Source organism: Sinocyclocheilus grahami, unplaced genomic scaffold, assembly GCF_001515645.1.
Source record: "Sinocyclocheilus grahami isolate Dianchi unplaced genomic scaffold, SAMN03320097.WGS_v1.1 scaffold153.1, whole genome shotgun sequence".
NCBI lineage: Eukaryota > Metazoa > Chordata > Actinopteri > Cypriniformes > Cyprinidae > Sinocyclocheilus > Sinocyclocheilus grahami.
In genome coordinates this window covers 2610425-2637982 of record NW_015505332.1, presented here as the reverse complement: position 1 = coordinate 2637982, position 27558 = coordinate 2610425, and the positions used below count along the sequence as shown (strand labels likewise).

The 27558-nt window shown below is 36.1% G+C and overlaps 2 protein-coding genes across 4 annotated transcripts; one reads left to right on the top strand and one right to left on the bottom strand.

The window, feature by feature from the left end:
* The first annotated feature begins 7993 nt into the window (after positions 1–7993).
* On the top strand, positions 7994–19095 carry LOC107592528 (collagen triple helix repeat-containing protein 1-like). The gene is made up of 3 exons (XM_016282060.1): positions 7994–8130; positions 17324–17549; positions 18851–19095. The coding sequence occupies exons 1-3, from the start codon at positions 8014–8016 to the stop codon at positions 18997–18999; spliced, it is 492 nt and encodes a 163-aa protein (XP_016137546.1). The 5' UTR covers positions 7994–8013; the 3' UTR covers positions 19000–19095.
* Positions 19096–20225: 1130 nt separating this feature from the next.
* Positions 20226–26817, bottom strand: slc25a32b (solute carrier family 25 member 32b). Of its 3 annotated transcripts, none has more exons than XM_016282074.1 (8): positions 26700–26817; positions 26333–26534; positions 25928–26078; positions 24723–24808; positions 22757–22911; positions 22412–22525; positions 21993–22138; positions 20226–20910 (listed from the first exon to the last, which is right to left on the bottom strand). In XM_016282074.1, exons 2-8 carry the CDS (start codon positions 26529–26531, stop codon positions 20784–20786), a joined length of 978 nt encoding a protein of 325 aa, XP_016137560.1. In that variant the 5' UTR covers positions 26532–26534; positions 26700–26817; the 3' UTR covers positions 20226–20783. The 3 variants fall into 3 exon arrangements, with proteins under 3 accessions (XP_016137560.1, XP_016137562.1, XP_016137561.1); XM_016282076.1 differs by having other exon boundaries at positions 26333–26514; XM_016282075.1 differs by lacking the exon at positions 26700–26817 and adding an exon at positions 26627–26645.
* Between the last annotated feature and the right edge of the window lie 741 nt (positions 26818–27558).

Below are 27558 nucleotides of genomic sequence, written 5' to 3'. Positions count from 1 at the left end.
CTTATGTGTTTGTATTGTGTATATGGGTGTGCAAATGTTTTGTTTAGCACTGTGTAAAGTGACCTTGAGCTATGGAAAGGCACTATATAAATAAAACTTATTCTTCTATATATATATATATATATATATATATATACACATATTTATTATTATTATTATTTTTTTTGTAGCCTTTTATTGAAACTTTAGACTAAAAGGCCTTTATGGCTCATATGATATAGTGAGGAATATGGCGGCCCAAAATAATAAAAATATGCAATTTGGTGCAGAATCGCAGATGCTGATATTTTTATGGCCAAAATGTAAGGTTGAATTCTTCTGATAGTGTGTAATGTAAATCAGTGAGATCTCCATAACAGTATAGCAGACTACTTACATACAATGATATAAAAATTAGTTGTCATTCTACATCTCCCAATAATATGTATGTCTTAGTAAGATGATATTTAAATTATTAGTTTTATGATCAAAATTCTGTAGTTTTATTGTGAGGGGGGAAAAAAACATATACTGCAATGCAATACACTCTTAAAAATAAAGGTGCTTCACAGTGATGCCATAGAAGAACCTTTTTGTCTAAATGATTCCATAAAGAACTTTTAACATCTGAAGAACCTTTCTGTTTCACAAAAGCTTCTTTGTGGGGAAAGAAGGTTCTTCAGATTACAAAAAGGTAAGAAAGAGATGGTTCTTTAAAGAACCTTTGACTGAATGGTTCTTTGTGGAACCAAAAATGGTTCTTCTATGGCATCGCTGTGAAGAACCTTTTGAATCACCTTTATTTTTAAAAGTGTACAATGATGATTGTTGTGTGAATTGAGTGTTTGTCTTGAAATATGACTAACAATAAAAGTTATTCTTACATAAAATGAGTCAAACAACACATCCATTCCTTTGATTTGTAAACGCAAGTATTCATTTCAAGCAAACGCCCATTAAGAAACGCATCTGATCAGGGCAATGTGAACTCGAAACCAGCTAGTCTTTTAAATTGTAATTTAATTGTATTATAATGCTCTCATTAGTCATGTAGTCCTTCCGGCAAGCCACTGATTAGCTGGATTTGAAACTACAGGTATATCGCCTCACTGAACTAGAATAGAGCTCTAAAGTGTTTGCCAGCATGCGGACAGAAGTGCCGCCCATATGATTTGGGTTTGCAATAGCACTCTTTTAAACGTAAACACAACACGGCAGCTATGGAAACAACAACAATAGGGGGAAGACGCCAAGCAAAAACAGTAATTTCCCAAGCAACCTATTGCATAACGAAGAGAAAAAAACCCTGAGTGTCACTGCTCTGCAATTACCTTGCTGGGTAATTACTCAGCGGAGCTCCGTTTTGGGGGCTAGAATACATTTAATCTGCTGATGATGGCTCTTTTTTGATGAGCCGTGTAATTAAATTCGTTTGCAATATATCGGAGCTTGAAAACGGAATTGAAACTAGCAAAGTTGAAGTCTTTCTTCTTGGTATGTACTCTGATCCGCTACATAGGGGATGAATTAAAAACCTATAATGTTTCATTTTCAGCCTACCGAGCAAAGCGAATCATTTTCACGAGAATCCTTTCAGTCTCCGGCTTGTGAAACGAATGACGTCACAAGCTTCCAGAAAGTCTCGGATCCCAATAAAACAAAGTGGAGAAGCATTTGGAGAACACTTTCCTCAAGCAGATTGAGGTTTTCTCCGCTCCACGCATTGCCATCTGCGTCGCTCTCACAACTGCAGTAATTATCAAGGTAATTGTGCTTATCATGCATGAAATATGAATATCATTTACATAAATCGTCCTTGATAGTCCAAACATCCTCAACGGAAACGGCTCTCCGAGTTGGGACGTTTGAAATATTTTACAGGTTTCCGAGCTGGAGGATATGAATCTGAAGTTGACATTTTCATCTGACACAAAATGTTGCAGGATAACAGACAAGCTGCAGCATTGCGGTCTATCATCCCATACTTGACATTTTGGCAGGGGACACTCTTTAGATTATAGCAGGATAAAAACCTGACTGCTGCAGGAATAGATGGAGTGTGGATGCGCACTGTTTTGAGTCTCTTTGGACCAGGCCGTCCCTCGGAGACGCGTTCAGCACATCTTGTACACTCACTCCATCAGAGAGTCTTCAGAGCTCAGACAAATCCAGCAATACGCTTACTGAGAGACTGGCAACTCATGCAGATGCAAACAGACAAACTTTTGCAAAACTACAGCTTCTATTGCAGTCCATTCTTAAGGTGAACTGGTCAAAAATGAGGATATTTTGTAGAATGTACATACTGCTCTTTTACTTAGAATGAAAGCAGGCTCGAAAAAGCATCATAAAAGTAGTCTACAGGTGCATCTCAATAAATCAGAATGTCGTGGAAAAGCTCATTTATTTCAGTAATTCAACTCAAATTGTGAAACTCGTGTATTAAATAAATTCAATGCACACAGACTGAAGCATGAATTACTGCATCAGTGCGGCGTGGATAGCATTGTTTAAGCAAAATCCCATTTGATGTTCACAAATTACAATTTGGTCAAGATTTCAAATCATCAGGTTTATGGTTGATGATACATGCTTATGCTTTATACTTTTTTTTCACTTTTTTTTTTAAAGCAACTGAAGGTGTCAGAAATGTAAAAAAAAAAAAGAAATCATTCTAATATGCTGATTTGCTGCTTCTATGTTATATTCTTAAGAATATAAAGTTCAAAAGAACACAATTCATTTAAATGGAAATCTTTTAGATTATTATCATTTTATATATTCTACATTTATTTACTGTCACTTTTGATCAATGAATTGCATCCTGACTGAATAAAAGTAATTTCTTTCACAAAGGGAAAAAAATCAATAAAAATCTTACTGACCCCAAACTTTTGAACAGTAGTGTACTTTTGACTTTAAATAAGATTTTTTTAATTGATTACATCTGCTTATGCTTATAAGCAGATGTAATCTGTTCCTCACACAAAGCTAAAGTATAAACTTGGAAAATAATTTACTATTTGGAGTTGTTTGTGTAAATGTTTCTTAGAGCAGCATGGACATTCTGCTAAATGCCTTGTTTTGTGCTGCATGGAAGAAAGTCCTTGAGCCACAGCAGGGTGAGTAAATGACAGAGTTTTCATTTTTCAGGCTAACTTTTCCTGTAATAACCTCATATCATCAAAGTGAAGATGTTGAGGAGTTTTGCGGTAATATCGTCGCTCATGCGAGAGATTGTGTGCTTTGTGAATGGCTGTTTGCTGAATGGCGTCTGTTGTATTAGGGCCGTGCGCTCACAGCGACAGAAGCCTGCTTGAGATTCTCGGGCCCCTCGTCTCTCTCTCAGCTGTCTGTCACGCCGGATGACTTTTCCATCTGCTCGCTGAATCTTCGGGGGTAAAAAGCCGGAGTAAAAATTGGCTTACTTTGATGACAATGTGACATGAAATGGCTTGTTTTGTACGAGTCCCTGGGCGTCAGACAAAGCATGTCCTCAGACCCAGCCTTCCTTTGACTGTCAGACTCGTGTGAAGTTCAGGAGAGACTGCCGCCATTCAAACCTTGTCTATAGTGCCCTCAGGATAGATCCTGCTTTGCAACTGTGCATGAATATTCATTCATTTCCCTGAAATGATGATGCAAATATTCAAAAGGTTATGCAACTCTGTGAAATCCTGTAAATGTTGATTAACACCTGTAACTGTAAATATCATGTTACTTATTATTATTATTATTTACATACACAATGAGAACCTTGTGGTTTTAGTTTTATATCTTTAATTGATTGTCATGTTTTTTTGTTCATACTATTGAGTACTATTATGACACATAATTAAAATATTATTCAACTCCATTAAATCCTGTAAATGTCGAAATATCATATTTCATAATTATTTTATTGATTGTGTAATTATTTACATCATAATATTGTGATTTTAACTTTATTTTTTAAATTATTTTATTAGTAGTTAGCAGTAGTATTTTTATATCATTTTTATTTTAATTGGACGTGATGTTTTTTCCTACTGTTGGCTATTATTACAAATATTTAAAATATTATGCAAATCGTGTCAAGTATCATGATTCATAATTTTTGTTACACTGATTTTTATTTATGATAATTATTATTACATATACCATGGTTATATTGTTTGATTTTTAATTTTTTCATTAATGTTTTTTTATTTAATTTTTAACATTTTAATTTTTGTTTTTATTTATTACCTTTTTATTGTACATGTGCCATGGTTTTTCTACTATTGAGTACTATTATTAATTGAAAACATTTAAAATATTATGCAACTCAATGAAATCTTGTAAATGTCGATTAACACTGTAACTGCAAATATCATGTTTCTTAATTTTTTTATTTTTTTTTTGTTTATGATGATTATCATTGTTAATCACATATACCATGAGAATATTGTTTTTGTATTTTTGTTTACATTTATTTGTTTATTTATTTATTTTAAATTTACCATGTTAATATTACCTTTTTATTTAACGTGGCATGTTTTTTTTCTACTATTGACTGCTATTTTTACAATTATATAATATTATTACACTAACTGTTATAAGTATTATGCAACTCCATGAAATCTTGTAAATGTCGATTAACACCTGTAACTGTGCATTCTGTATCAATGCTGGCAGTTTTATAAAAGCTATGTGTTATGGGGAATTACAGTGAGTATACCATGGGTAAGGGGTGTCACACATGACAGAATTAAAGTAATAAAGTTTGTTGCTTTATTTAACCACCATCATTTTGCAGAAATCCTGCAGCTGTGAGTCGAGCAGTAATTAGCATCATGGGGAGTCTCATTTCAAGCACTTGTCTATTTGCAGCCTGGCTCTTCGTGGAGCGTGAGAGCGGACAGACCCTGACGGGAATATCAGAAATCCACTGAATAATCAGCCAATCTGACAGCTGCGAGGACACCACATGACACTGTTGCCCCCCAGTGTTTATTCTCTCCTCCATTTCAGTTATTTACTGCAAGTGATGTATCCTTCACAGGCAAGCCATAATACCATGGTTTTTATGGACATGGTAACTGGTTCATTCTATCTTTATTTATATATATATATATATACCATAATAATATCATGTTTATTCATAATTTTTTATTTTATTATTTATGATGATGTGATGTTTTTTTTTTACGTATACTATAGTAATATTGTGTTTTAGTCATTTTTTATTTTATAGTTTTTTTTTATTTAATTTTAGTCTTTATTTTAGTAGTTTCTTTGTATATGTACAATGGTAATGTCATGTTTTATTAATTATGCTTAATTTCATTGTTTTTTTATTTGATTTATTATTATTATTATTTGCACTTACCATGATAATACCATGTTAATAATTTTTTTTTCTTCTATCCATTTTACATGTACCATGATAATTATTTATTATTAGACTTTGTCTTTTACTTTTTTGGACATCTTGTTTTTTATTATGGTAATACTGTGGACTTTATTGCAAATACAGTATGCTAATAACATGTTTGTTTGTTTTTAACTCAAATTCATGACTGATGGTATTTACATGGTACTGCCAAGAATATACCACAGTAGTGTGAGACATTTACCATATTAAAACCATGATGTTTTGGACTTTTACATGTTTTATATGTAGTCATTGAATATAATGTCATTGTCATACTGAAAATATGACATGTAAATTGCATGGTGCATGAACATGGTAATTATTCAGTACAATGGTACCTCCACAATACTCTACTGTTAGTGTCAGACTGTTTGCTTTCTTTCCACAGAGTGATGGGAAAATGCAGATGTCAAGATTTCTTTTCTTTCAGTGTCTCTGTTAGGACATGTCATCATAAGCTGGTAACCATGGGGACGGATATCAGTTCTCGTGCATGCAGTGACCCGTGTGGCATCCTTCAGTGTGAAAGTGATGTATGGTGTGCAGTGCTGTCATAACCGTCACATACATCCATCTGTCTGAGAATATACTCAACATCATTCTGATGGACACTAAGATTCAGAACGCTGCATTGCCATCTGCAGAATAAATGCAGAAGAGGAGTTTAACTAACCCTCCTAATCTCTGAAAGCCTGTGTGAAATGATGTTCTCAACTTCAGTAATCGCATGTACTTGTGAGTGATATTCAACAAGAAGAGTGGGAATTAATGAGATTGTAAAAAAAAATTTGATTGAATAATTACTGGAACATTTACTAGGAATAATGTGTATAGTGAACAATGAAATAAGATGCCAAAATCTTTATACCAAGCCACTTGACCTAAACATTCAAGTATTTATATTTATAATAATAAAAATGAAATTATAATTATGATATGATTTATTTTAATATTTATTCATATTATCAATATTTTTCTCGGGAAATTAACTTACTTTCGACATACACTACTACCTTACCTTTTCTTTTCCAAAAGAAGTGAATGCTTTTATTCGGCAAGGAAACGTTAAATTGATCAAAAGAAACAAGGCATTTATAATGTTACAAAAGATTTATATTTTAAATAAATGCTGTTCTTTTGAACTTTTTATTATATCGTGGTTTTGACAAAGATATGAAACAAGAAAGCACTGATAATAATCAGAAATGTCAGCAAATCAGCATATTAGCATGATTTCTGAAGATCATGTGACACTGAAGACTGGAGTAATGATGCTGAAAATTCAGCTGCGCATCACAGGAATAAATTACATTTTAATATATATTTAAATAGAGTTCCCTGATTTTAAATTGTAATAATATTTCACATTATTAATGTTTTTACTGTAATTTGTAATCAAATAAATGCAGCCTTGGTGAGCATAAGGACAAAATTTATGAGGCAAATTTTGAAGAATTGTAGCTGATGCTTTATCCATGCTTACTAATGACACATTTATTATTATTATTATTATTATTAAGCTTGGTCCTGGTCCAAACTGCCCATTATCTTGTTGACAAATCAAGCAATCTTTTTATGTGCCATTTAGAGGTTTGTCTAAAATAGATGACGCCACAAAAATACTCTAGCACAGAAAACTCACAGACGGCATGTATAGATTCTGTTATCCGAATTTCTGTCCATTAAAAAATAAGTAAGTGATTCTCCTTACATGATTTGACCTACAACCTTTAAGTTAGCAGCCCTGTTCTTGAAAGACTAGCCAGCCCACCCACCGTCAGCGGCCTGCAGTTCATTGAGCAGCTCTTCATCACTCAATACTTGGCCTGAAAACAAACACTCCAGCCTGACAGACCCTTCAGGGCGCATGTATAAGTCACCACATACAGCACAAAATGAACAATGAAGCTTAGAAAATATTACTAGAAGGCCCTTGTCCATGGGCCGCAATAGCTGGCCAGTCACACAGCGGAAAGTTTACTTAATAGTGGAGCTTATATCCATGATTTGAAAAATACAAAACTGATCGTATTTACAGTGTCTCGACAGAGCGATGAATGGACGGCTGTGACGCGAGGAGAAAGAGCCGCTTCAGCAGAGAGGAAGACCTCCGTCAGAGAAACGCCGCTCTGTACAGTAAGCACACAGATCTGCTTCTCCTCCGGTCTTGGGATGTCGCCAGGGGGCTGCCGTTCAGGAAAAATGGAGGGAGATGGGAATATTGAATGGGGTGCTTGTTTTAGATGTGAAGTTGAAGGGAAATCTAGCTTGCTAACATTTCAGTTGGCCAGTATATGCAGCATCAGATTGAGGTTCTAAGATTTGAGTGTAGATATCAAGTCCAAAAAATGCTAATTCTGTCATTATTTACTCACCCTCGTGTCATTTCAAGTATGTATGCTTATATTTTAGGGTGGAACTAGGAATTGGAATTTTCCAATTCTTTTCCAGGGTCACATATTGACAGTTTATAGTGTTTAAAAAGAACAAAATTACTACAGTCTTGTTCCAGGAGTAAAAATCCCATTCATTTTCTCCATAGGGGAATTGATTTTTAACAGTAACGTACAAACCAAGAGTCCTGTCTAGAGCTCAACAGATGTAAGCAGCCCCGTCTTCTCTAACCTCTCAGCTCAAATATGGGACACTTCAAGACACGAGTATTGATTATCTCCTGCTTATTGTTTACGTGTTATGAAGCAGAAAAATTAAAAACCAGAGGTCTGCGCCAGAAGGATGTTGACTACATGGAGAAAGTAAGACTTTAAGTATTTATTGAATTATTTTTGCCACTCTTGCAAAACATGATCTTCAAGGGCAAGATAACTTTATATGTAATTTTTTGTGTATTTATGTAATGTATTTAAACCCATAGGAAACTTTAATTGCTCTCGAGACTAAATCATGTTTCACTTAATTATTAAGATGTTTCTCATAAAATTCCAGTCAGTGTTGACTTTGAAGAGTATAGAGCTAAAAATGAATGTGCATAGCGCCTCAGATCATCTATTTTTGGAACAATTTGATGAAAGATGTTTGAGATCATACTGAGATTACTGACTTTTGATCGCAAACTTTGTACAGTTTGAGATCTCTCTTGAACGTCTAAAGGAGAAATGTGAGATTTCTGGGGGCTTTTCTTTCAATTTTTTCTCCAAAACAATCATTAAAGAGGTCTAATCTGCTCTTTGCTTTTTCAAATAGGAAAGTTGGTCCTCTTTGCAGAAGTTTTAGAAAATCTTGGTTTTATTTTGAACTGTCTGAAAGAGGTCATCAAATCAGACACTTCAGTTTTAAGTGTGCAGTATGAGTGGCTATAAAATAATTGGCTATGCTGGCTGATTCTGTCTCTTCAAGAAATCAATACTGTAACTGTGATTTCCTGCAGACAGTGCAAGTTTTTTCTTATTGACTAAAGCCTTTGCCAATATTGAACAATGCCAGATTCATTTTTGCAGATGTGAGAAGAATATGAGTCACAGGGACCAGTTAACCAAGCGGTAACAATGGATTGATTGCTAAAAAGGATGTGACAAAGCTGTTTAAACTCTGTTCAGAGCCCACTAAGTGTGAACAGTTTGCAGGGAACTAACCAGAATTGTGTTTCTTTATTGGGAGTAACAACTCTTATAGCACTGAAATTTACAACTGCTGAAACATGTTAGTCTGTTTCGCTATTAGTGATTATTTCAGGCCAGACTAGGTAACTCTTTCTGAAATATGCATACTGTATACTGTTCATAGTGTGCAATTTTTCTGTATGCACCCAATACCTGGATGCATACAGCATAGAATAATTTTGACTTAATATAGTTCACCCAAAATTTAAAATTTGCTGAAAACGTACTCACCCTCTGGCCATCCAAGAAGTAGATGAATTTGTTTCTTCATTGTAACGGATTTGGAGAAATGTAGCATTACCTCATTGTGATGTTTTTATCAGCTGTCTGGACTCTCATTCTGACGGCACCCATTCACTGCAGAGCATCCATTGGTGAGCAAGTGATGTAATGCTACATTTCTCTAAATCTGTTATGAAGAAGAAACAAACAAACTCATCTACATCTTGGATGGCCTGAGGGTGAATACATTTTCAGCAAAATTTCATTTTTGGGTGAACTATTCCTTAACTGAACTTTAGCTACAATTTTAGAGTTTCGACTTTTTTTTATTGCAAAATAAACGTAAAAGATCCCCTAAATGTTACACACTCAGTTTCGCATATTTTTTGAATAGTATTCACAGTATGCAGTATGCTAGTATTCAAGTTCGAACATCCGGTGCATTCCAAATGGAATATATATCGCCCTCCGAAGGGCACTTTGGACTGAAAACAATCATGGCCGCCATATTGAAGGGTCATTCCAAACCGAAGTGCTCAAAACTGGTGACTTCAAAGGGCCCTTCGGAATGAAGGATTTCTAAGGGTACAACTGATGGACACTTCGGGCTCCCATGATCCTTTGCACAGATTCTTTGCATGATGACAGCGCCTCCGTGTGGGCACGTGATGGTGATGCAGAAGGGCACTTCAAGTTGTTTGGTCCTCTACACCCTTCAACCCTTCGAAGCTCTCACTCTGGAGGGTAAAACCTTTGAAGAAATTAGGGCACAGGGATGAGCCCTTCTGAATGGAACGCAGGGATCGTCTCTGTCTCTCGTCATCAAAGTCAATTGAATATACAGCTGTTGGCTGTTAAAAATTCCTCGCCTCATTTCATTCCTTGATTGCTTTGAAATCTCCCGAGGTCCAATTCAAGACAAATTTGATATTCATCTTCTGCATAATTGTATTCAACAATCTTGCCAGTGGAACCATCTGCATTTTTATTAGTAAGCCAAAGTTAACTTTGAATAGCCCAGACATAACCAGCGATCCATGTGTGTCTGATATTCCAGTTCTCAAGCTACAGCAAGCAATAACAAGACTTCAAGTTATTCATTCTACGAGGTGTAGAATCATGTTGCCCTTTTAAGACTGTGTAGAGATGTGATTGATCTTTATAAGGCCTGAAACATATTCAAGAATGTGAATGTCAAAACCTCTATATACAATTGCTTAATTTCAAGTTTTGTTGGAATGCCCAATCTGTCCAACTACAATTTGTAACAGGATGCAAGTATTGCAATTCTCAGGGGTATAGCAGCCATTAGCACAATGGTGTGTGACTCTAGCTCCCCCTCGAGTACTGAAGTTTGTTAACGCCTCAGTAGTGCAAGGCCATATTCATTCATATTCATAAGTCATTGCGTTTATTTTATTGTCAATTAGTTTTTAATGCAAGTTCTTAGTCTCGTTGTGAATGATTCGTCAGTGTACGTTATTTCAATCAACTAAATGTTTGTTTTTGCAATAATTTATCAAAATGTTACAACTTGCACCACCTCGCTTCAGCTGATGTCATCAATGCCTCTTACTTGTTAAGGTCTTCCTATTCATCAATGCAGTGACACCACTTTTATGATTTAAGCTTTCCCCAACGGAATTTCATGTTGATTTTAATGATCAACAGGTGTGCAAAACGCTCGCAAAATTTTAAAGTGACGTGACATGTGGCCAAGTATGGTGACCCATACTCAGAATTAGTGCTCTGCATTTAACCATCCAAAGTGCACACACACAGCAGTGAACACACACAAACCGTGAACACACACCCGGAGCAGTGGGCAGCCATTTATGCTGCGGCGCCCGGGGAGCAGTTGGGGGTTCGGTACCTTGCTCAAGGGCACCTCAGTCGTGGTATTGAAGCAACCTTTCGGTTACGAGTCCGACTCTCTAACCATTAGGCCACGACTTCCCCAAGCATTAGCCAAGCACTCATGTATATCTCTGTTTGTATAGTTTGTTTCTGTGTTATTTTACTATTATTTATATACAGTACTATTATTGCATTTATTAATGTTCTTAATTAGCTTTTATTTTTATATTTTAGTTTTATTTTTGGTCATTTTCTTAAATGCTTTTATAGTCATTTTTATAATTTTTTTACATTTCAATATAGTTTTACTTATTATTTCAGTTTCTTTTCTTCTTCTTTTTTTGGTTAACAATAACATGGCTTAAAGGAATAGTTCACCCAAAAATGAAAATGTGCTCACCCTCAGGCCAGCCAAGATGTACATGAGTTTTTGTTTAGTTTTTTAATCAGAAAAGATTTGGAGAAATTTAGCATTACATACCTTGTTCACCAATGGATCCTCTGCAGTGAATGGGTGCCGTCAGAATGAGAGTCCAAACAGCTGATAAAATCATCACAATAATCCACAAGTAATCCACACCACTCCAGTACATGAAAGTCTAGTGAAATGGAAAAGCTGTGCGTTTATAATTAAAAAGAAATAATCCATCATTAAGATGTTTTAATATGTGAAAACAGTCAAAAACAGTTCTAAACTAATATAGTATGCTGGTGGATTTTGATGTAAGAAGACAACAGAGAATGGACTTTTTCACTGGAGGAAGCATTATTTTGGATTATGGACTTGTATTTTGGCCAGAAGCGACAGTTTTAGGTTAAAACGTCTTGATGGGATTTGTTTCTTACTAACACACAGCTTTTCACTTCACCAGATGTTAATTGATGGACTGGAGGGGTGTGGATTACTTGTGTATTATTGTGATGTTTTTATCAGCTGTTTGGACGCTCATTCTGACTGCACCCATTCACTGCAGAGGATCCATTAGTGAGCAAGTGATAGACTATAATGCTAAAGTTCTACAAATTCGTTTTAATGAATAAATAAACTTATCTCGGTTATTATAATAAAGTTTTGAGACATATTGTTACTAGCCACGTCTATAATCAAAGTTAATATACTTCTTGCTCTCAAAATGACTTTTTAACAACTTTGTCCCAACAACATGGCCTAGCATAAACAACAAGGCGTTGACTAGCTCCCGCTTTATTTCAGGAAAGGTTACAGGCTACAACAAATTAGTTAGGATGTTTTATCATAAACTGTAATCAGTGAAATTAAACAAATCCAGGGCTCTATTGATCATGGACTGGGAAAAATGGCTTAGCTCCTTTATCAGAGTTACTCTATCACCAAAAAAGTGTTTTATTGTAAATGATTGTAGCAGGTAAACATTCCAGTCGATTCATCATTGTAATGAAAAACAGGCGCGGTAATCCTTTTGAATTTGCTCGCGGTGGGTAGATTATATGGTGGGTGAATTTCTCATTCAGACCAGTCAGGGAAGCATCACTAATGAACCTGGCACGACTAGCCACTGAAGAAAATGAGGCTGTGTGCATCGCAAGGCATTGTTTGCAGGACACTCAGGTGTGTTCTGTCAATAAGAAGCAGCAGAGCCAAACGCACTGAAGACTTGAGCTCGGCCACGGCACTGCAGGCTTATAAATATGAATACATTTCACATCCTGGCTTGCCTGTGGCCTGTATCGGGAAGATTTATTACCTATTTAAGGGCCCTTATTTCCACAGCTCTCTGCTCGCAGGCATGCTGATTAGAAGCTGCATTAGGCCTACTCTTGCAGAAGAGACTCAGGTGACAGCAGAGCTGCTTAATGCTAAAGCCAAAGCTCAGAGCCGTGTATTGTTCGCGCTAGACGAGGTTGGGTTACGGCGAGGACATCGCTTCATATTCGACCCGTGCGCTCGGGAGCCGCTTTCTTATTGAGATGTAAATGTTTGGTGTGTCACTGCTTCGCTAATGCACGCGCATTTGCACAAAACTCTAAATAGCCTATTATGCATGCGCTTTTTCTGCATGATCGGAGAGCCCGCTGGTTGTTCCACCTGGCATTTTGGCGAAGTTTCTCATCCATCAGTGGCGTTGGCATAAGTCTACACCTCCTCAGTGAATGTTCATTAAAATGCATTTTTGCTCACACAGGCTCTGCAGTGTTAATATGTTGTTTTCCCTAGTTCTGGTAGAAGATCATAATACATAATATCATATTTGGACTGTCAGTGCGTTTGTTAAAGGGGTCATATGATGCTTTGTTAAAGATCATTCTTTTGTGTATTTGGTGTAACAGAATATGTTGACATGCTTTAATGTTCAAAAAACACATTCTTTTTCAAATACTGTACATTATTGTAGCTGGTGCACATTTGGGCGCATTATGCAAATATTTCCACATAGTGAGGTAGATATGTGGGGGCGTGTTAGAACGAGTCGTTTTAGGGGGGCGTGGCAGAGTCTTAACGTTGATAAAGAATATCTCTTTGGTTTTGAGACTTTAGTCTTTGCAACTTCAGGGATCTTATATATGCACAATCAGCTTGTAACACTCCAAAGAGAAAGGAAAACTTGAAATCGCATCCTATGACCCCTTTAAGGCTAGTATTAAGCGGTTAGTGCCTCCCCTGCCCTATATTTTTGTAGCCTATTATTTCTATGCTATTGTAATATTTTGAGTAAGCTTTTATTTTCATGTTCAATTTTCATTTGAATTGTAATTTTAGTAATGTTCTGTGCTTTTGACATTTTAATTTTTTAATATTTCAATTTTTTTTATATATATTTCTATTATATTTCTAATTTACTTTTTAGTTTTATTTTAGTAATTTTTTGTACTTCAACTTAGACTTATTTTAATCAGTTAGATGCCAGTGCAAACGTTTAATGTTTTGTTCAGCTTTATTTAAATTATAATAGTTTTAGTTTTTAGATAGTTAACAAAAATAACAGCATGGCTTGTTGAGGGGTGTTGTGCTATTACTTTTCTAAGTGATCAGACTTGCAGTTTTGTCTTGGGTTGGCTATTTAGATAATAAGCCTACGTTTTGCTAAACTAAACTTGTAGTTCAGTTCTCTTGGTTCTTTTGTTCCAGACCCCCAAAAAAGAAGAACATTTTAGACTACATTTAGTCCTAGTGTGCTTAGCGTTGCCGTTTACACTGTCATTTTTAACACTAAACCTAAATATATTTTACAAAGTTCAATTTAATCAAACCAAGCCTGCCAAGTGTAAACATACCCTAAAAACGAAGCTTTTTGAAACTTTGAATCAACTGAACTAATTGCTTCATGAAATGATCACTTTTCGAATCGCTTGAAGTGCTACGCACTGGTGATGCCTTCTGGTCAAAATGGTGTAAAGCAAACTGAGCTTGAACATGCATAAAAATTGTGAATGTTTTATTGAAAGTGTAATTAAACGCAATTAACAAATCATCGAATACCATTAAATATGAAATACTATATGTTATTTTATTAATTTGTACTAGGGCGTTTTTTTTTTGGTTAATCAGGTTAGTAAGAGACTAAGTATAGGCTAATTCTTCCTTTTATTATACAAATTTGTCATTACACTTGTCCACAAATTTATAAAGTTGATTCGCGATCAGGCAAAAACCCCATAGACACTGGTTCATGGGTTTGCACAGATCAGCCCCTAGCGATGAACCAATTACATTTTTCAATAGGCCTACATCTCAAAAACGAATCACTGCTTCGAAACAAATGATTCGAAGTTTCATGAAGCAGTTTTACGAAAACGCCCATCATTAACTTAAATGCTAAGTATTAATAGTTTTAAAGGGCCCCTATTATGCAAAATTCACTTTTACATGTTGTTTGAACATAAATGTGTGTTGGCAGTGTGTGTACACAACCACCCTATAATGATAAAAATCCGCCCGCACCTTCTTTTTAATCCCCATAAATCATAAGCAGTGTCTCGGAGCTTACCAATCACAGAATCCGTACAAGCCCCACCCACGACTCTTGACTAACACTGCTGTATTAGCAGAGCCCTGAGCCCTGCTGTATTAGCCCTGAGTGAGCTGCACATAATCCGCCATGTTTATCTTTACGCTACAGCATTTAAAGTCTGCGTGAACCGGAAGTTGCTGCCGACTTTATTTCAGTATGGTGACATATTTCCAACTGATACGGAACATTGAGTAGAGGGCGGGTTTTATTTTAGCGCTCCTCCTCTCATCTTTCACTCGCAGCAAACTAACAGTTGGAGGGGCGAGGTTAAACTAATTCTGCCCAAGCCAGAGCAGGAGCGCCATTCCAGAGCAGAAACAAATGATCAGAATTTGATTAAAGATTACCAAGACAAACAATTTTTTTCAGAGGATTAACTAAATTGTTCACCTTAAAGGGTTAGTTCACCCCAAAATGAAAATTCGGTCATTAATTACTCACCCTCATGTCGTTCCAAACCCGTAAGACCTTCGTTCATCTTCAGAACACAAATTAAGATATTTTTTTATTAAATCGGAGAGCTCTCTGACCCTCCCATAGACAGCAACGCAACTGTAATATTTCCAGGTCCAGAAACGTAGTAAGGACATCGGTAAAACTGTTCATGTGACATCAATGTTTTAACTTCAATTTTGCGAAGCAACGAGAATACTTTTTGTGCGCAAAGAAAAAAAATGTAAATACTTTATTCAACAATTCTTCTCCCCCGAGTTACCGTCTTCCGCCATTTTAGAGAGTATCACAACGCATACGCACGCTTTCCCCTAAGCGTAAACAACGCTGATTACGCAGATTACGTTCATGCGTGCGCTTTCCACCCCAACGTAAACAACGCTGATTACGTCAAATACATTCTTGGATACTCTCCAAAATGGCGGAAGATGTAACTCGGTGGAGAAGAATTGTTGAATACATTTTTATTTTTGTTTTCTTTGCGCACAGAAAGTATTCTCATAGCTTTGCAAAATTGAAGTTGAGCCACTGATGTCACATGGACTGTTTTACCGATGTCCTTACTACGTTTCTGGACCTGAGAACATTACAGTTGCGTTGCTGTCTATGGGAGGGTCAGAGAGCTCTCCGATTTCATCAAAAATATCTTAATTTGTGTTCCGAAGATGAACGAAGATCTTACGGGTTTGGAACGACATGAGGGTGAGTAATTAATGACAGAATTTCCATTTTTGGGTGAACTATCCCTTTAAGACTAACGATGTGCACTAACAAAACAAATATTGTACATTTTGATTTCATGAGGACTTTAAGAGCAGCATTCAAGTAAGAAATGTCATCTTATTACAGTTATAGAAGTTGTTCAGTCCAGAGCAGTGAGTGGTTTTCTGCTTTTATTGTTTGGGTCATATTAACAATGTAGACAGCAGTATAGGTACAGTATATTATGCTGCTGTCACTTAATACACAGATCTAATATAAACATGTGATTTCTTTCCCAGCTGTTTAACTTCACAGACATAACCGATTGTGTTTTTTTAACTTATGCATGTTTATAACATAAACTTGTGTCAAAGAGAGCTCACATGCCATGTTACATCCGCTTTCTGTACGTTTGCTTCGCATGTGTGCGCTCATAAAACCTTATATTATCAGAAGTTTAAACTGATATGGCTTTAAAACGCATGATTTTAGTGCGAGATACATGATTATCAAAACCAAACCGATGTTTTTTGAGATCTGAGATACTAGCTGTAATGGCACTGTCCTATTCTGGAAAAGGGGGCGGGGAGCAGCAGCTCATTTGCATTTAAAGAGACATGCACAAAAACAGCATGCTTCAAAATGATATAATAAATGATCTGTGGGGTATTTTGAGCTGAAACTTCACAGACATGTTTAAGTTTCCCATACTGTCAAAGAATGCCGTATCCGCGTTTAAGCCGTTTATCTGAGACTCTGTGAACAACTGATAATGAATCACAGTAATAAAGAACCGTGTGTTACAGTCTGAATGGACAGATGATTCAGTCTCCATCCAACCAGGTTTAATGCAGGCAGTGTCCCAGTATAGGCTACTTCTCCATGCCCATTAGCAACACTGTGCAAAAATATTAAGTATTAGCCATAGCATGGTATTTTCATCAGTAACCAGAGACCACACTATAAGAGCTCATTCCAGATGCATTACGCTGACTAGTGTTAGATGAGATTGTTAATACCTCTTACAGGCACTTCAAGCTACAAAATATGCTGTTTAATATCAAGCCAAAAATATCAAGCTCCTGTTGAATCCTGTATGTTTTCAGTATTCCAGCTGCCTCCAGGGTCCAGCAGGCACCCCGGGAAGGGACGGAAATCCAGGAGTGAACGGAATTCCAGGTACTCCCGGTCTATCGGGCCGGGATGGTGCAAAAGGAGAGAAGGGTGAATGTGTGACGGAGAGGTTTGAAGAGCCGTGGAAACCCAACTACAAGCAATGTGCCTGGAACTCTCTCAACTACGGCATTGACCTGGGCAAAATAACAGTAAGAGGCCACAATGATGATTACTGATTTATTCAAAGCATACAGTGGGTACGGAAAGTATTCAGACCCCCTTAAATTTTTCACTCTTTGTTATATTGCATATTATATATATATATATATGCTTCAACTGAACATTAAAATATTATATTATTATTAAAATAATATTAATTATTCAATCATTATAAATGAATAATTTTAAAATATATTTTCAATTTCAGCAAAGTTTTTGTTTATATATATATTTGTAAAATATTTTAAACGTGTATAATAATAAGCATCTGATCATTTTGCAGAATTACGCCTTTCAGGATGACAGAGGATATTTGGCGTTTAGGTTTATTTTGCGATAATGACAGTCGGTTTGTCCATTATGCCATACATATGTTAATGAGGAGCACAAAAGGCAGGCTTGTGTAGAATGACCCATGCTGTTTTTCCCTCAGTACTGACCTGTAATATAAAGTTCAAGCCGTTGGTCTATTAACAGTGATGCATGATAAATAAAACACTCAATGAAAGCCTTTTATGGCTATTGTGCTACAGAGCAAGTCTTTGAAAAGCTCTCCGCTCTAAACATTGCAAATAGTTCTGTGTGGATTAATTACAGCAGATAAGGGTGTCTCTGAATTTCTCATTCCCCCTCAGGGTGCAATAAAGCATGTCTGTTTATCTCTGTTTTTCGAATGTTTTTTTACTTGAAGCCTTGAGATGGTCATCTGAGAACCAGAGCAGAGTTATCAGATGGACGCAGTGAGAAATGATCAGACTGACACGCCGTCTGTTTGATTCAGTTGAAGGTTTATGTGAAGGAGTGCGGAAAGGCCTGGTGGATGTTGCGATCTGGGTGGGAACCTGCGGCGACTATCCTCACGGAGACGCTTCCACCGGCTGGAATTCTGTTTCCCGCGTGATCATAGAAGAGCTTCCTCTGAGCAGCTGAGTCCAGAAACGTCCAAGCACTTACTATCCTATCACATTTTTAAACTTTGAGGATGAATTGCTTTGTACTACACTCTTATAAAGGTTCCTTATTGGCATTGACGGTTCCATGAGGAACATTTCAATTCATGGAACCTTTTAATTCCACAAAATGCTGCAAATAGTTCTGTGTGGATTAATTACAGCAGATAAGGGTGTCTCTGAATTTCTCATCCCCCCTCAGGGTGCAATAAAGCATGTCTGTTTATCTCTGTTTTTCGAATGTTTTTTTACTTGAAGCCTTGAGATGGTCATCTGAGAACCAGAGCAGAGTTATCAGATGGACGCAGTGAGAAATGGTCAGACTGACACGCCGTCTGTTTGATTCAGTTGAAGGTTTATGTGAAGGAGTGCGGAAAGGCCTGGTGGATGTTGCGATCTGGGTGGGAACCTGCGGCGACTATCCTCACGGAGACGCTTCCACCGGCTGGAATTCTGTTTCCCGCGTGATCATAGAAGAGCTTCCTCTGAGCAGCTGAGTCCAGAAACGTCCAAGCACTTACTATTCTATCACATTTTTAAACTTCGAGGATGAATTGCTTTGTACTACACACTTATAAAGGTTCCTTATTGGCATTGACGGTTCCATGAGGAACATTTCAATTCATGGAACCTTTTAATTCCACAAAATGTTCTTTACAGTTTGTTCTTCTGTGGCATTGCAGGGGAAAAAACTACTTTTGGAACCTTCACTTCCTTCCAACCTTGATTTATTTCCAAGTGCTTCTGCAGCATTTGTTCGCAGATGTTTTGTGACGCTGAAGTATATTTAAGTTTAACAGCTCTCTCTTGATGTCTACCTCTACAAACAAGGGTTGAAACAATCACATAACATTGTATTGTAGAGACAGACTCTTAAAACAAACTACAGCAAAATTAGGTCTGTCAGTAATTATGTTTAACAATTCGAGTCTGGACAGGTACTGTAAAAACTCATATTTTATTGGCTAATTTTTAAATGTCAATACAGTTTTTTTTTAAAGAACTCATAACTTGGGTACATGTTCTTCAAAGAGCATCGGGTAGGGACCTATGAGCATAACACATTTTAAGGCCGTGAATTTGAGCTCATTAACACAAATGTCAGCAATGAGCCTGAAATGTCAGATTCAGTATATCTGTGCGCTTGTGATTGGAGGAATAAAGTCTGAGGTTTGGTTTGGGTGTTGCACAGGACACAGCAGCAATGCAACATGGATGTAAACATGAAGTACTTATATACATAAAACAGTTTTACCATTGATTTACTCTGATGAATTACCATTAAGACTGGGCAATATAGCTAAAAAAAATGGTGTGACTATTTTTCTGCCTTCTGACAATATTTGCAATACAGATCTCAAAATGTATGTGTTTGGTCTGAAATGGCGGAAAAGACATTTCTAATGTTACAGTAGATTTCTATTTCAATAAATGCTGTTCCTCTGAACTTTCTATTCATCAAAGAATCCTGGAAAAAACTAAAATATCAACACAAATGTTTTTAACATTGATAATGCAGCATATTAGAATGATTTCTGGAGGATCATGTGACACTGAAGACTGGAGTAATGATGCTGAAAATTCAACTTTGATCACAGGAATAAATTGCATTTGAAAATATATTCAAATAATAAAGTCATTTTAAATTGTAATAATATTTTTATGATTTTTCATCAAATAAAGCAGCCTTGGTGAGCATAAGTGACTTCTTTCAAAAATTCATACCAACTCAAACGTTGCCACACGGAGGGATGAAAAAATTGTTTGGAATTGTGAAACTTAAGATAAAAAGCACATTAAAATTGTTATAATATTCACAATGTTGCTTAATTTGATATTACCAGTGAATTAACAAATATCGATATATTTCATATACTGCCCAGCCCTAGTTACATAATTCATCTTTAGATCTTGATAAAAAAAGTTAAAACCTTGTTTGATTTGTACAATTTTTAATTAGATAAAACAAACTGAACTAAACAGCCTGCATGTGAATATAATTTAACAGCCACTTAAAAATGGCCACATAATATATCACCATAATGTCACCAATGTTCTAGAGAATCCAAACGAGTATCGGTTGCTTGACAGGTGACTCTGTTAGACACTTTGAACTCATTTCAGTTTTTCAGAGAAGACCAGGATGTTTTATTTCTCTCTATTCACATTTCTGACTCCTCCATTGGCGTCAAACACTGTCGCTGACGGGACGTCCCGTCCCATCCCAGGTCCTGCTCTGTCCCTGCAGGACGGCTCCACTGCACTTATTCCTGTTCTCAGTTCACTTGTGCTGGTCCAGGAGGAAGTGGGAAACATTCTCATAGACCATGAAGGTGATGCAGCAGGCAGGAGTGACTCGGATCAGGTTGGGCACCATGCCTTTGTAGAAACCCAACAGACCCTCATTTCTGATCAAACACCAGGAGAAAGACAAAAGTTATGTATAAGATCACTGTACTTTCACTGCACCTTTTACCATGTGCATAAACTGCTTAGACTAGTCTTAAAATTTAGTAATCTAATCTTTTTCTCCAACACTGGTCATAACTTTGTAAAGCCGGATACATAAAAAGGTAAACTGGTCTAATCTGAATCTGAAAAGTAAGACTGATTACCACTTGGTTAACTAGTTGGTCAAACTAGTTCTTGACATAGTGGCTATGTTTATGCAACCCACCCCAGAAAATGTATGTGAAAATTCATCAAATGTATCAGTTTGTAACTAATTATGCTCATATCAACCTGTTATGAGTTCTCTAGTTGTTTTGATTCTTTTCTAAAGAACGTTATTATTTTAGATCATTTTCTAGTAACAAGTATACTACATTTAGAAGTTTAGGTTTATTAAGATTTTTACTAATAATACCTTAATTCGGCAAGGCTGCATTAAATTGATCAAAAGTGACAGTATATGCTATGACATTACAAAAAAGTATATTGTATTAAATATTTTTATGCATATGATTGATATATTATATTATAATAACTACACAACATATTTCTATTTTAAATGCTGTTCTTTTGAACATACTATTAATCGAACAAAACGTATTAAAGTTTACACAAACTACTAAGCATCTGTTTTCAACATTGATGATAATATAATAATTAAAAAAAAAGTTTTATGAAGGATCGAAAATTCAGCTTTGCATCACAGAAATAAATTACATTTTTAGAATATATTCAAATAGAAAACAGTTCTTTTAAATTGTAATAATATATCATAATATTACAATTTTTACTGTTTTTAAATTAAAATAAATGCAGCCTTGGTGAGCATAAGAGACTTCTTTGAAAAACACTAAAAAGCTTTTGAACGGTAGTGTATAAATTGTGTAATGCAGTGAAAATGAAGTCTATAGGGTATTCAGGAGGGTTCGATAGCATAAAAGTCAAGTTTGTCTTTTTGGTTTTTGTTATCTAGATCCCCAACATTTGGTCTGCTAATGTGCTTTCTTGAGATTAGCAAATATGTAAATCTCATGCTTACCTAAACGTTCTGCGGACGACATCTACCACTCCATCATACGTGTTGTGCTGATCTTGCAGACGGGCTCGGACCACCTGATACGGGTATGTCGTAGCCACTGCGAATATTTTGGACAAAGCTGCCATGGAAACATATTCTAATGCATTCTAGAGAGAAAATAGAGCACAAAATGCACTGAGAGTTTCTACAAACCGCATTAATGAACCGACAAATGTGGCTGTTTAGCATAATACCACTGTGTAAAGTGATGCCAAAATGTATTTGGACACCTAAAATTAAAAGTGACAACAACATTGCTATTTTGAAATGTTCATTGTAGCATAATGTAATGTTTCACATTTTAAAAAGGCGCAATATGCAGGAAGCCAAACATTCAGTTCATTTTATAAACCATCAAAGTGTGTCTTGCTCATACTAACCAGTTTAGCATCTGATTGCATCTTTCTGTATTTGTTATAATCTCTCTTCAGCTCTTCATATGCCATGAACTGCAGTGCACCATGGGAGGTTCCAAACAATCCCGGCACAAACCCCTAGGGATCATAACAGTTAACTCAGCTAGATGAAACAAACAAACAAACCCCACAGCTTGCAACTGGCACACAATCACAAATATTCCCATGCACGCTCCATATTTCCTTATACAAGTGCTTCTCCTAGTGGCAAAAAGGAGAGTTTCATCAACTATTTCCTGTTAAAAGGAAACGATCCGCCCACCGACTGCACAAAACGACCTTTACGCTGTCATAGAAACTCTTTTGTACCCGATAGAGTCCTGCGATCCCTTCATGCCGGTAGATTTTCACAAGAGCATCCATCATCCCCTTGTACTGCTTCTTAGATGGATCGGCGCTGTACTGCAGAACCAGGCGAGTTTTGGTGACCCAGATCGGATTGGTCAGGCAAAGCGTCATCGCCCCTAAAAAACAGTGAGACCGAATATAAAGTAAATGAACGGCAGCTGTAGTAAAACCAAGATCCACATGAAAAGAGTCATTACTGGACCTTAATGGCTCACGGTGGGTCATTTCAATGAAGGATGCCCCTCATTCAATTAAAGAAGCCCATGACACACACACTCTTCAACATGAGCTCTTTGCTGGAAGTTTAGATTATACACCGTACTTCGGATCAATTTACATCGCGTTTAATGTCACAAAAAGCTTTTTATGATATTAATGGACAAATCGTGACTTAGCCGGTGGTCATTTAATCTAAAATGTGACAAGGACTGCTGGTCTAGTGATAGATTGCTCTGCTAATGATTGTGCCCACTTGGCTATAAAAAATAAGGGTTTGTTTAATTTTAGCAAGCTTATGTACAACTAATTTGGTGTCGTTCTTGTATTTCTGTACATATACGTGTATATATACAGTGGGTACGGAAAGTATTCAGACCCCCATAAAATTTTATATATAGTATATTACTTATACATTTTTACTAATTAACTACTACTAACAAATACACACACACTCACGTATATAATGAGAGAAAAAAGATAATTTTGTAAAAGCAGAAACAACAACAGAAGCGTAATTTACTTTTTAAGGTAATGATTTAATTCTGATTGAATTTTCATGCTCTCTGTTCTTTTAGGACAAACATTCAAGCCATTTTTAGGTCATGGCCCTCCAGCAGAGAAGCACTGATCTACAGCGCTCGAGAGTTGATGTGTTTCAGACTTAAAAACAACCAATCAATATTCTGGGCTATGCCTCATTTGTTATGCTCCAGTTTATGTGTCAGCACTGATTAGAAAGGCATGTGTTGAAATTCACTTTGTCAGCGTCTTTATCATTTTGACTGATGGGAGAAAATAAATGAGCAATACAGAGGAAATACTTGAGTACTCATCCTTTGTATTTTAAGTGAAGGTGAGATCTTGTGTTAGTAAAAACCCTCATGAATTTTTATTTAAATTAAAACTGTATTTATTCAATTCCATATGTTACTTATATTTCAAAACCACATATATAATATATTTGTATCTCCTTTGATTTTGAGTTGAAGCAGTTTTGGTCCAAATTAGGTATAAATATTTTAATATTGATTTTTTTTTTTTTTACCTTACATTTTTTTACTTTATTATTATTATTATTTTTAACGGGCAGAAATAAATTCCAAAACTATCATGAAAACAATGTTTTCATGCAAATTAAAACCCTTAAAAGCAAAATATAATGTATTAATAATAATAACAACAACAACAACAATAATATTTCTTTGTTGTGATTTTGGGATGAAAATGACATGGACGTGTGTGTGTATATATACATCCATATATATAGACTGAGAGAGAGTGAGAGTTAAGAAAATGAAACCTATTTTGGTACAAATTATGTATAAAAATTAATTTTTTTAATTAATTGTATTTTTAATACAGTAATCAACATTTGAAGTGGATCAAAAAAGTTGATCAAAGTTGTCCTGAGACAAGAACACATTTTGGTTTTAGGTTTTGATCCACTTCAAATGTTGACTACTGTATAACAGAAAGTAATTTAAAAAATGGACAAAGCATGCTAAACTGTCATAAAAATAATGACAATGCAAAAAAACTAAATTTTAAAGGTCCTAAAATAGGCTTAATTTTAATTACGCAAACAGAATGTATTAATACCATTATTAATATTTTGTTCTTGTGATTTTAGGGTGAAAATAACACGGTCATGTTCTTGACAGCATTGGTGAGATTGATGTGATGAGCGTGTTTGTGGTCATATACTGACCTGCTCCTGCTGCTGACAGCAGATGTTCAGTGGCACTCAGCTCTGTCTGTCTGCCCTCTTTGTTGTACGCTTTGATTGCATTGTAACTACGAATAAAAGAGAAGTTATATTACCTGAGAGAGATTTATATCTAACGATATACTTATTTATCTGTGGTAAGCAGAATAACAGACTCTGGAACTGAAAAGTTAAAGGGGTCATATGATGCTTTTTTAAAGATCATTATTTTGTGTATTTGGTGTAACAGAATAAGTTGACATGTTTTAATGTTCAAAAAACACATTCTTTTTCAAATACTGTACATTATTGTAGGTCCTCTATGCCCCGCCTCTCTCAAACACATAGTTTTCTACAAAGTCCCTCCTTCCGACAAGCGCAGTCTGCTCTGATTGGCCAGCTGACCCAGTGCATTGTGATTGGCCGAACACCGTAAGCACACAACACATACATCACATACAAACACAAGCCGCGGTTAAGACAGCTGACTCCACTTTGATGTGACGCTCTCTCTCTTTCTCACACACACACTGGCACGCGCACACACACATACACACGATGCGCAAAACTCTGCATTTGAACAGTCAATAGCAAATACTTAAACTAATAACAAAACATACTTACAGTCGCTGATTCAGAAGCGCCAGATTGTCATAGCAAAGTCAGAATTACCTCCTCTCCTAGGTTCACGAAACGGTCGTCCATAAAATGCATTGTTGTTCTGTTGTAAGTAATCTTAAAGATTCCTAAATGCATCTACTTTCGGAAGGCCAAATAAAGTGCTTTTGCTTTCGTCTAGAAACACACAGCGTCTCCCTGACATGCTGCTTCAACACTAACTGCGGTTACTGAAACCACGCCTTCTTTCTTTGCGTGCACATTTGTGTGGCATTATGCAACTATTTCCACATAGTGAGGTAGATACGTGGGGGCGTGTTAGAACGAGCCGTTTTAGGGGGGCGTGGCAGAGTCTTAACTTTGATAAAGAATATCTCTTTGGTTTTGAGACTTCAGTCTTTGCAACTTCAGGGATCTTATCTATGCGCAATCAGCTTGTAACACTCCAAAGAGAAAGGACAACTTGAAATCGCATCATATGACCCCTTCAAGCATGCATTATTTTCACAAATTCACAGCTCCTTACATAACGCAAAAATATGTAGCATACAGGATGCATTATACTGTGCTCATTACAGAATGATGCATACAAGAAAAAGTAAAGTCCCCATGATGCTCCAGCACCCCAGATATTTGGGGTGACACCTTGATAAAGGCCCCGGAGACGCTCCTGCTGCCAGACGCTTTTCATGCAGTGCAGAATTCCACTGTATTTCGGTCTCACGTCCAGCCCGTCACTCACTGCAATACAGTAAAGAGCGAAAGATGTGAGCCTGTCTTACTCATGCCACACATTTCAGCACGGCATGCTTGTGTTAGAGCAAAATCTCACATATACAGTATACAGAAAATCTGTCAAACTAATAGATTTATTAATACATTTATGCAATAATTTAATTAATTATTAAATATTATTATTAGCCAGATCTATTGACCTCAAATGATATAATCACCAAGTACGTTTAATGGCATATTGGTTCTAGTTTTACACATACCTGCAAACCTAACTTTGACCAGGTCCAGAGGATGCAGCACTAGTGTGGACACCACTCCTCCACTGAGCCCTGCTATTAAATGCTCGATCTTCACATGACTGAAGAGTCTCTGCAGGCTGCCGGTGAGGGTCAGGGGTACAGGGGAGCCCTGGGTGGGGCTGGTGCTCATGACTGCTCTTTTACTGCAGGTCAACACCATAGACTGTATAAAAACAGGTCAACACACAAAATCACCTACTTTAACATTAACCCAGTCTTATAGATTCGTTTTAAAGCATTTAGACCGGTAAAGACCTTTTTGGGATTTGTTATTACAGCCGTTATAAGTCAAAGTTTCAGTAAGAATGAACTGTGTGCATGACCTTACCAATTAATGTCAGATTATACACAGTGACAGACAGCAGGGATGATTCGGAAACACGCTGAAAGTGGAACAGGGCGCTTCACACAACACAAACTGCGCATGCGTACAATTGCAATTTCAAAATAAGAGTCTTTAACGAGTACCACGAGGAAACAATCATAAGCGGAAATAATAAAATAATAAATAACCAATTTACTGAAATAAAAAACAGACCCACATTTAAAAAAAAAATTCAGTCGACAGCATATTAATTATTTATGCCTTATTTTCGTCAACAGTTTTTTTTCCCCTTAATTTTCCTTTTTTCTATTATTATAAAAAAGTATGTCATATAATGTCGTTCTCTGAGTTAAATAAATAGTGTCCTGACGAAAATGATGATTAGAATAATATGGTTCTGAGAAACATTAAAAGGCATTCATTTTAAAATATACCGTCAATAGAAGATTTATTGTTTTTGAGAAATTGTATTTTCCCCGTCATTCACTAGACCACAATTTTAGGAGTCAAAAGTTTTCAAAGCACTCAATTTAAAGCTAAATACAATTACACAAAGCATCAATTTTACATACAAAAAAGTCTAAATAAAGAATGATAAACGGTAATAAACGGTTGCATGTTTAATAATGTATAATTACTTTTAGCTATCAATAGAAAAACCTCAACAGAGCTAAAAGTACGATCAGTTTGCAAATAGTAAAATGCTACTTTCATACAATTATATACATAATACAATAATAATAATAATAATAATACAATAATAATATAATTTTTACAAACCAAAACATAAGCGTTCAATTGGTGGCACTTTTATTGTGTAAGTACTAAAGTATGTATGTCAAAGCTTACCAGCCGTCTTCAG